This window comes from Chrysochloris asiatica, unplaced genomic scaffold, assembly GCF_000296735.1.
Source record: "Chrysochloris asiatica unplaced genomic scaffold, ChrAsi1.0 scaffold00019, whole genome shotgun sequence".
Taxonomy (NCBI): Eukaryota; Metazoa; Chordata; class Mammalia; order Afrosoricida; family Chrysochloridae; genus Chrysochloris; species Chrysochloris asiatica.
In genome coordinates, this window is record NW_006408537.1 from 2,300,853 (window position 1) to 2,312,404 (window position 11,552).

Consider the following 11,552-nt stretch of genomic DNA (forward strand, 5'->3'; position numbering starts at 1 on the left):
TGTCTCCCAAATTTCTTGGCAGAGATAAGTGAATGCCTCCATCATCTCTTTATACAAATGTAGTCAGTTTGATTCTTATATATTCCATCTAGTGAGCCCACATGTAGAGCTGCCATTTGTGATTTTGAAAAAAGGTATTTGCTATGAATAAGTTGTTGGTATTGCAAAATTCTATCACTTGATCTCCGGTGTCATTTCCATTATCAAGAGCCATACTTTTCAGCTGCTGATCCTACACTTTGTTACTAACTTTCACCTTCCAATTACTCACTGTTGTTATTCTCGTTAGCTGCTGTTGAGTTGGTTCCAACTCATAATAACTCTATGCACAACAGAACGAAACACTACACCCTCCTCATAATAGTTGTTATGCATGAAACCATTGCTGCTACCACTGTGCCAATCCATCTCACTTGGGTTTTTCCTCTTTTTCACTGAGCTTCTACTTTGCAAAATATAATGTCCTTCTCCATGGATTGGTAATCCTGATAATATGTCTGAAGATCAAGTCTGGCCATCCTGGCTGCTAAGGAGCATTCTAGCTGTACTTCTTCCAACACAAATTTGTTTGTTCTTCTGGCAGTCCATGGTACTTTCAATATTCTTCTCTAACACCACAACTCAAAGGCATCAATTCTTCTATGATCTCTCTTATTCATTGTCCAACTTTCACAAACTTATGAGGTTATTGAATATAGCCTTGGGACAGGTGAATCTTAGCCCTTAAACTGATATCTTTGCTCTTGAACACTAAAGATTTCTTGTGCAGCATATTTGCTTATTGCAATATGTCACTTGATTTTTTGACTACTACTTCCATGAGTGTTGATTGTGAATCCAAGCAAAATAAAGTCTTTGACAGCTTTAACCTTTTCTCCATTATCATGATGTTATTGATTGGTCCAGTTGTGATCATTTTTGTTTCCTTCACATTAAGGTGCAATCCATATTGAAAGTTGTAGTCTTTTATCTCATCATCAAAAGTAAGGTTGTATCATCTGTATATCACAGACTGTCAATGAATCTTCCTCCAATTCTGACGTCATGCTTTTCTTGTCATATAATCCAACTTCTCAGAGCATTTGCTCAGCATACAGATTGAATAAGCAGCGTGAAAGAATACAGTCCTGGTGTACACCTTTCCTGATTTTAAACCATTTAGTATTCCCTTTTTCTGTTTCAACAGTTGCCTCTTTTTGGTCTATGTACAGGTTCCACATGAGCACAATTAAGTGTTCTGGTATACCCATTCTTTGCAATGTTATCCATAGCTTATCATGAGCCACATAGTTGGATAATTTTGCATAGTCAATAAAGCGCAGGTAAACATCTTTCACAGGTAAACATCAAGGAGCTCTGGTAGTGTAGTGGTTCGAGTCGAGCTTCTAACCTTAAGGTTAGCAGTTCGGAACTGCCAGCTGTTCTTCAGGAGAACGATGAGGCATTCTGTTCCTGTAAAAATTCACAGCCTCGGAAACCCTATGCAAGGTCGCTTCGAGTTGGAACCAACTCCACAGCACAAAATCAACATACCAACAACCAACAATCAAACTTCTTACTGATATTCTTTGCTTTCAGCCAAGATCCATCTGATGTCAGCAATGATGTCCTCATCTGAATACGAGGCAGCTTTCTGTCAATGTACACTTGCAGTCATTTTTAAATTATCTTCAGCAAAATTTTACTTGCATAATATATTAATTATATTGTTCAATGATTTCCACATTCCATTGGGTCACTTCTCTTTGTAACTGTCACAAATATGGATATATTCCTATCAGCTGAACAGGTAGCAGTGTTCTAAATTTGCTGGCATAGATGAGTGAGTGCCACCTGCTCTGCATCACTTTATGGAAAGATTTCAATTTGTATTCTGTTAATTCCTGGAGCTTTTTTTTTTTTTTTTTAACCAATGCCTTTAGTGCAGTTTGAACTGCTTCCTTCAGTACCATTTGCTCTTGATATGGTTGAACAAAGACCATTTCTTTATGGTAGAGTGACTCTGTGTATACCTTCCATCTTCTTTTCATTCGTTCTGCATCATTCAACATTTGCCCTTGGAATCCCTCATTATCTTAAGTTAAAGTTTGATCTTTTTTCTTTGGTTCTTTCAGCTTGAGAAATACTGAGTGTGTTCTTCCCTTTTGGTTTTCTAACTCCAGGTCTTTGCACATTTCATGATAATACTTTACTTTGTCTTCTTGAGCTGCCCTTTGAAATTTTCTGCTCATCTCATTTACTTCCTCAATTCTTGTATTAGCTTTAGCATCTCTGTGCTGCAGACCAAATTTTAGAGTCTCTTCTGACATTCATTTTGATCTTTTCCATCTTTCCTGTATTTTTAATGATCTTTTGCTTTCTTTCTGGATGATGTACTTGACGTCATTTCACAGCTCTTTTGATCTTCTGTCATTAATGTCTAATATTTCAAATCTTTTCTTCAGATAGTCTTTAAATTCAGTTTAAATTCAGTCTTTAAATTCAAGGTCATACTTTGGCTCTTGTGGACTTGTTTTAATTTTCTTCCACTTCAGCCTGAACTTGCATATGAGCAACTGATGGTCTGTTCCATAGTCTGCCCCTGATCTGGTTTTGACTGATGATACTGAGCTTTTCCACCATGTCTTTCCACAAATGTAATCAATTTAATTCCTTTGAATTCTGTATCGTGAGGTCCATATGTATAGTTGCCTGTTTTGTTGTTGAAAAAAGGTATTTGCAATAAAGTCATTGGTTTTGCAAAATTTTATCATTCAATCTTCAGCATCATTTCTATCACCATGGCCAAATTTTCTAACTACTGATCCTTCTTCTTTTTTTCCAACCTTTACATTTCAATCACCAATAATTATCATTATAACTCGATTGCATGTTTGATCAATTTCAGACTGAAGAATTTAGTAGAATTATTCCATTTCATCATCACTGGTTTTAGTAGTTGATGCATAAATTTGAGGGGCTTCAAAAGTGCATAGAAAAATTCCATTATCTTCAATTCCATTTTTATATGAATTTTTTAATTCTCCCTCAGACAAATATATGTGTGTGTGTTAATCTTAAATATTTAAGTTGTAAGTAACAGGAAGGACTCTCTGGGTTCTGCAAATAATGAATACTTTTGGTTACTAACTGAAAGTTTGGAGGTTCAAGACCTTCCAAAGGTGATATGAAAGAAAAATATCACAATCTACTTCTGAAAAATTGTTGTTGTTGTTGTTAGGTGACATCGAGTCAGTTTCAACTCATAGTAACTCCATATAGGGTTTGTAAGGTGTGGTTGGTGGGTTTGAACTGCTGACCTTGCAGTTACCAGTCCAGTGCTTATTCTGCATCTGAAAAATTAGCCCTTGAAAACCCTATGGAACACAGTTCTACTCTGAAACACATGGGGTTACCATGAGTCGGAATTTACTTGATGTCAGTTAGTTAATGCTAAGGGACAGAACCCAGTGTAAAAAACTTAGACGAAATGAAGCTAAGCTCCTGTAATCCAACTTCAGGCTGGGTAAGCTCCTGTAATCCAACTTCAGGCTGGGTAAGAAGATAACTGACTACATCCAGAGCTCTGCATGGCATCTAGGTTCCGTCTCTCACCACTGGGTTCCTCTGCATGGATTGGCTTTACTCTGTCTTCCTTATTGGCTTCCCCCACATGGCTTCGAATGGGCTTATGGTTTCCACCAGAGAAGAAAAAAGTTGTGTCTTCTATGTTAGTTCAAAAAATAAGTAAGGAAGGCCTCAGGAAGTGTAGCTCAATTCCCCTACCAGTCTTAGGACTAGATACAGAGTACAGGGGAATAGGGCACTATAACTGTTTCAGCTGTACACACTTTTTGACTCATTTGTCATCCATTAAGACCAGGGAGGTCCAGTCATGAAAGAAGATGGTAACTCACCTTTGATCAGGGAGGTGTGTGTATGTGTGCACATGTTTGTATGTTTGTGTATTTGTATTGGGAAATAGTTCATCTGAAGAATGGGAGGTGGTCAATCCAGACACAAGTGCTACTGGGAAAACACAAGGGTTCTTTAAACTAGTTAAACTAAAATATTAGGTTTTAGACTGCTGTCACAATATCTGAGGTCTTAGGTGACTTAAAACCAACAGGGAGACATTTTCAAATGTAGGCTTGAACAAGTGTACCAGTTTCTGTGAAACTTCCAAACTAAGACAGATTAGCAAAGAGGCCCTGGCTATCTATCTCTGAAAAAAAAAAAAAAATTGGCTAGTAAAAACTTTATGAATATAGTCTGATACAGTTCTGAAGATGAGTCTCTACAGGCAGAATTCTGAACAGGAAGGAGCAAAGATCCAGAATAGGTTAGAAGAAGCAACATATTCTATGGATGGAGAAGAGAGATTTGAAATGATTCATCAAATAACAGAAAAACAGAGGTCTCAATATATATTTTTAGATAAAAAGGAATGACTATAAAAGGAAAATGGGCTTTGGAAAGTTTTATCCTACATCCAAGAACAGACCCTATAGAAAATGTTCAGGAGCTCCATCTGTCTAGGGAGAAACTAGGATCATGAAAATAGAAGCCCTGGGCTCCTCAAAAGGACTCACATATGACAGTTAAAAGGATGACTTAATAGATCACTATTTAGTGTATGAAATTTTGAATACCAGTACAGGACTGATACAAGCAAAAAATGGATTGCTTGAGCAGTTTCAACCTTTATTGTTTTACCTCAAAATAGTTATTGTTTGTGAAACTCCTGAAGTCCCTTCAGTGACTTTTCAGATTCTGCAGACACTCTGAAAACCAGTGACCAGGAAGACACTGCCACACAAGTCACATTCCACAGGACCCAGCCCTCTGCTCCAAGACAGCCTGATATTCTTTATCAACTAGAATACCAGTGCTGAAAATATAGTACTTGTGAAAATTATAAGACTTTGCACAAATATAATATATAATACAGATATTTGACATTTTTAGAAAGAAAACAAACCACAGACTTGCCTGTTTAGACAACTTCTTATGATTTATTCCTACTGAGTTGTATGTTCATAACAATTGCATTACAGTTTTGTTAAATCATTCCCAGCTACTAGCTTATCTGAGAATGCCTATATCTGGTAATTTCTTGAAAAGGACAAAGACATAAGTCCAGTCAAGGCCATAAGACTGCTTTTCTCCTAAGAAACTGTCAACCAAATTTCCCAGGGAGGAACTGGAAAATGAAGTCAGAGACATTGATAAATTTCCCTGCTGAACAATCAATAAAACCTCACCATCCTGCTCAGACTCCCACTGTGGAAGCAAGAGCCATAATTACATTGTCAAAAATTCAAGTTGTTCCGGCTGACAGCGACCCCCTTGAAAAGTAACATATGATTGGCACTTGGTTTAGGGTGGTGAACCTAGACTGGCAGAAAGGGCAGCAGAAGCAAAAGTCAGAAGTGAAATTTCCACAGTGACTACAACCACCCTATACCCTCAGACTGCCACCCTGGAGGAATCCAGCAACCCTTTGTCATATTAACATATCAAGTGAGCACCTGACAGAACTTACTAAGCAATCTGAACTCTACCAGAGAATCAAAACATGCTCTGTCCCTACCCTCACCAGAACAGACAGAAAGAAAGACTGTGTGGGGTATGTGTACATGTCAGTGTAGGTGTGTGTGTGAGTGTGAGTGTATTCATGTGTGAGAGTCTTTCTACAATAAAGACATGAAAAGTGCTTTCAGCTCCATCTTTCCTCTTGACAGCTGAGCAGTAAAGCCTGTTTGCTTTGCAATTTTAATCTATAATAAAAATCAGCTGGAGTAGAAGGGTTGCAAGGGGCAACATGAAGAATGAGTTGGGAGGGAGACGTGGGAAAAGCGATATTACTGACATGCAGAGCCATTTGTGTGATTCCATATAAGCCAAGCTGGAGTTAAATTAGAATCCGTCAGTCCTCTTATTGCTGGATGTGAGGAATAAAAGGCACGCAATAGACTCCACTTGTTAGGCAGTGCTCTGCTTCTGGCTACACTGGGGCCCATGCAAATGGTTTCCTAGAAGCTTTTATTGTAACCATGCCCAGCCATGGTAGTTATACACTGCTAGGAAGCAGCTGTACCAAGAAAGATTAAAATCAAAAGGTATTCATTCACTGGGTGGTGGGAACAGAGCATAAGATGTCTGGAAATGTTGTTACCCATGATCTCCAAAGCGAAAAACTCTCTCCTACACTGATGAAAAGAGAGGGAGAAGAATATTAGTAACAAGATAAATTTTTAGATAGCTCTTGTCCCATATCAAATATTGATCTGCTGGGGACTCAATGCTTTTGGGGAAAAAGGATAATGTCATCAAAATAGTAAAAATGAATATTTCTGGTTCACTGTGTAGTAGATACGCTAGAGCACTCCACATGCAGCAAGTCTCTGAGGTGGGTGCTGATTGTTTCCTTGATTCTACAGAAATGAATTTGCTCAGGGTCATGGCTGATAGTGGGAGAGCCAGGCTGATTTCCAATTCCAAAATCACTACCCACCAAAACAGTGTTTTTTTTCTGAGTGTAGTCAGTGGGCTACCTGAATTATAACACCTGAGGGGTCCACTGAAATGCCTATTCCTAGGCATGCACCACAGGGCAAGTGAATCAGGCTCTGGAGTTGAGGCCCAGAAATCTGAATTTAAGACATCTCTTCAAAAGCATCTACATTATTCCAATAAATCTCCTCACTACCTTTTCATGGAAAGCTGAATGAATGTTGGTTTGTTAGGGACTTTCTGGCTACAAAGCAGTGAATCAAATCATTCACTGTCTAGCATACTTAACAGCAAAAGAGAATTAGTTTTTCCCTAAAGCTCCAATGTCACCCACCTTTGGCCCTGGAAAAAGACCAGTGGAATTACTTAATGATTTTAATCATGATATACTACCATGTCAGAGGGGAAATCTGTTACCACTTTGTACCACTCAGAGACTCCTCATATAAGCCACTGATTCTCAAATCCGAGGGTCCCTGCTTATCCTTGGGCTTCTTCAGATGGTTCATGGGCTGGTTTAACCTCTGGCTCTCCTCCATCAGTTTCCAGTGATAAACAGCAGCATGTTGGGTTCATGGCCTAGGTGACTGTTGGGCTAAAGTAAACACTTGAATACCATGGCTGACATGTGAATAGACAGAAGACTGTCATGGATTCTGGACTACAATATCAACAGAAGAGCTTGTAGATAAAAAGATATGAGGGGGGGAAACAAACAAGACCTCCTTGGAAGTAAAACATAAAAGTCAATATTCTAATCATTTGGTGTTTCTATCCCAGGTAGTTACGGTGGTTTTTTAAATCATTTGTATGCAAAATGTGACCCCCAATATCTATACTCAACAATTAATAAATATTTGATGAAAAACTAGAAGACAAAAAAAAAAAAAAAAAAAAAAAATTTGCTATTATTTGCCTAAATACCTCCTCTCATAGTGAGTTTAGTAGACAATGATGATAATAGAACCTGGACAGAGAAAAGTGGCAGGTCCCTCAGCAGAGATCCATGCCCATAGCTAGAGCGGTTATTTTGTGATTGTTATTGTTTACGTACTGTCATAATAACCCTGTATAGGGCTTCCGAGGAGCACATGGTGCGTTTGAACAGCCAACCTTGCAGTTCAAATGGACCTTGAGACCCACTGCTTATTCTACAGTGGTGGAATTTTAAAGCATCTTGGTGGCATAGTGTTTAAACCACTCAGCTCCTAACCAGTCCATATGAGGCAATTCTACTCTTGTCCTACAGAGTACTGTAAATCCAAATTAACTCAACGGCAAATGGATTTGGTGGGATTTTATTTTGTTCTGCCAATATAAAAATGCCATTAAAGATATCATGTTTTCTGGAGATTGGGCCACTATTTGAAGCCCATATTTTTTATCTGCCTTTTTTGCCTCAATATATGCAACCAAACATATACCAGCATTTGCCGAAAGACACAAACTTAAAGTTCAGCATTTTAAACATATTTTCCAGTTGTGACTAACGGTTATGCTGGTAATTTCCTAAATCTGAAGGAAACAATAATCCATTTTGGAAAATGGGATTAGGTGATCAGAAGACAGATAGCGCTGAGCAGAAACACACTGTAACCTAACACTTGTCCTCTCCCAGGAATCCATAGACACACAGACCATCTGTAAGCGAGTTAAGCAGAACTGTAACTGAACCTTGTTCCAGAGAGGAACACAGCAACAACAATAAAATGAGTGTCTGTTTCGTTTGTAATGTCAGGCTATGACGTGTCAGAAACAGCAGTGAATGCTAAGAAATTGTACAGCCAGTTTTCCCTTGGTTATGCTGCAGTGACAAACACAAATTTCTGTGGATTGTGACGATGATGATGTGTTCCTCATTCACATGCTAGACAGCGGTAGGCCAACTACAGCTCTGCTCCTGTTTGTTTTCATTCAGGTTCTCAAACTGAAGAAACTGCTCCTATCTGGGAAAGGCTATTCTCAAGCAGATGGGAAAGAATAAAATGGCCAAAGCATGGCATAAAACTTCTGCTTGGCCATGGATTATATCATTTCTGCTCACATTCCATTGAGCAAAGCAAGTGCATAGCTAACCCCATTCTTCATGGGGCAGGGAAGTGAATTCAACCCACAAGGATCCCCTGCAAGTCCCAGACAGCAAAGAGAACCCCCACTCCCTTTCTTTGCCAATTCCAGCACATAGGGACCCTGTAGGGCAGAGTAGAACTACCCCAGGTGTTTCCAAGGTTGTAAATCTTTACTGAAGCACACTGCCACATCTTTTTCCTTAAGAGTGGTTGGTAGGTTCAAATCATTAACTTTTGGGTTAGCAGGCAAGTATGGAATATAATCTTCTTATAAAAAGGGAAATGAATAAACAGAAACCATAGTATACTCTGTGATGGGAATCAGAACAATTAATATTTCTTATTTAAGGAAATATTACCTGCATTCTAGTTGACCTTGTTGCCTCAGAATATGATAGTGTAAGGCTTGTATTTTGTGTGTGTGTGTTTTGTTGCCTCAGAATATGCTAGTCAAAAAGTTGTATTTCATGTGTGTATGTTTAATAGTTTTGTAGTTTCCCCCCATTGTCCCCACATTCACAAGACACAACTCAACTCATTTCCTCTAGACAAATTGCCTCACTCACCATGCAGGGAAAGAGTTCCATTTCTCACAGCCAAGAACTTTGCTCCATATGGAAAGAAGTGGGTAGAGTGGACACTCCCATAGAGTTTGATGTGAGCTTTGCCTTGGAAAGGCTTGTCCTTGGATCCAATCCGGAGCTCTCCACCATCAGACACAAGGATGGAGTGGGCCCTGAGCTCAACTGGTCCTGAATTCATGAAAACCAGCTTGCCTCCTAATAGTCCAAAAAGAAAATTGTTAGTGTGTGAGTGGATGAGGCTCAGCTCCTCTTGACAGTTTTAAAGTCTGGTGAAATGCTCTTCATTTTTGTATTTCTGCTGGGGTTTAAATTTATTTTATTATGCCCTCTCTTCTAGAAGCACAACAGGGGGGATAAAACCTCTGGGAGCAAAAGTACTATATAATTGAGCGAGCCAGTTTAGGCTAGCTATCAACTCTGGATATTCTTTCCTTCCCAGAGTATTCCTGGCTATAATAAAAGGGGCACTACAAGGAAATCCTCTTTATCTCAGAGAGCATATATATCAGTCCTCCAAGTACAACACACCAAAATATATTAGAACTATGTTCTTTTCCTTTGACCTTCATGCTCAAATAATCATAAGATACTTGTACATTCACCTTCTATTCCTCTCTGGTAAGAACACAATACAAAATATAGAACCAACTATATGCTTAAAGATATTCCCTATAGCTTTGTTTAGAATATTTTTATAACAATAACCTAAATGCCCAACATTCTTGGACTGCCTAGTAAGAGATGTGAAGACTTCTATTTTTGCCATTTAGTAACAAAGAAAAATGTTTATAAAATTATATGGTGAGGGGAGACACGGAAACAAATATACAGGAAATAGAAATAGAAGTAAAAGTACCAAAATTACAAACATTATGAGAAAAGAAAAATGTAATGGTGGGCAAACATCATGGCAGTTTAGTTGACCAGCATTCCTTTTACTTTCTTTAGATAAAACGCCAACAACATTGCCATTGAGTCGATTCTGACTCATAGCCACCCTACAGGATAGAGTAGAATTACTCCTTAGTGTTTCCTAGACAGTCAATCTTTTTTTTAGGAGCAGACAAACTCATCATTCTTCTGTGGAACAGTTGGTAGATTTGAACCAATGGTCTGGCAGTTAGCAGTCTGATGTTATGTTCCTTTTCTTTTGATAATAGACACTAATGTCTTTGGAAAATTCTCTGCTCCATTAACTACAGATGAGTGGGACTGTCAATCAAGGTGCCCTGTCCTACCATAATCTGAGTCACATACCCAGCCTCCAATAGGAAATATGGGGGGAAAAACAAAAGGCCCAGATCTGATTAACTACTGTGGTGTTATTCTAGCAAGTCGGGAAAGTCTGGAGTTTCTGTTTCTGAGATGCCCATGGGCACTACTCCTCTCTTCAAAGTGTAGAAGTATCTACTTTTGCACTCAGTATACAAGACTTCCTTTTGATTCTGTAAGCTGCAAAATAGCTTTCCAGTAATTACCCTTTTTTAAAGGAAAGTAGGTTTCCATTAATTACAACCAAATAACCTGAAATGATGTTGATACTATTTTGCTCTGAAGTTCAATTTGTCTATAACAGAGGGATCATATTTTTAAATACTACTTTATACAGTGAAAGCAAATACGTACCATAGTTAATAGTTAAGATGCCTTCATCTTTATAATACTTGTGTTCAAAAATCTTTACAGTACTTATATTTCACACCGATTTTCTCAGTAACACCAGAATAAACAGCACATCTCATATAAACCAACACTTCAACCTGAATGAGTAATTCTCAGTAATTCTCTCCTATAAGTGGTTTGCAAAATCACTGAACTAGATCTTCTACTCAACAGCAAAGTTTTCAGAGTAAAGGCCTAGAGAAGACAGCCCCCCAGATCACATCCCAAATTAGTTTATTACTAAATAAACTAAAATAGCATAGAATTGATCTTTTGGTTTCACACATGGGTATTACTCTTATCTTGCTTAAGTGCCCAAATTTCCTACGTACACACACATTTTTTTACAGAGGATATTGCTATTATACTTAGTCTATAAGCTTATATGTTGTCTCAAATGATCTAATAGTAGACAAACGATTTAGAAGAAGCAAGATGTCAGAAATAATTCCAAAGACAGTTTCCAAGTTAATCGACATTCCAGGAACAGAGGACCCTAAGACCATCAAGGGAGAAGGACACAAAGGGAATGTGGGACCTTATCCAGAGAAGCAGTGACACCAGAGATGGAGGCAGAGATGGGGACATGGAGAGAGAGAGCAGCAGAGGACTCTACACTCATGGAAAGAGAAAGGCTGTGTGCTGGTGACCAGGAGGCAGGCTTGCAGAATGTGCGCTTTGATTGTTTAAATTATTATATATTCCTGAGTGTTTTTATGTACATCACAAACAAACAACCAAA

General features: G+C 38.4%; 1 protein-coding gene across 1 annotated transcript in view; it reads right to left on the reverse strand.

The window, feature by feature from the left end:
* PKHD1 (polycystic kidney and hepatic disease 1 (autosomal recessive)) overlaps positions 1 to 11,552 on the reverse strand; it is a 722,421-nt gene that overhangs the window by 464,338 nt on the left and 246,531 nt on the right. The window contains 1 exon segment of the mRNA XM_006835767.1: positions 9,131 to 9,343. Coding sequence (XP_006835830.1) covers positions 9,131 to 9,343 — 213 coding nt within the window.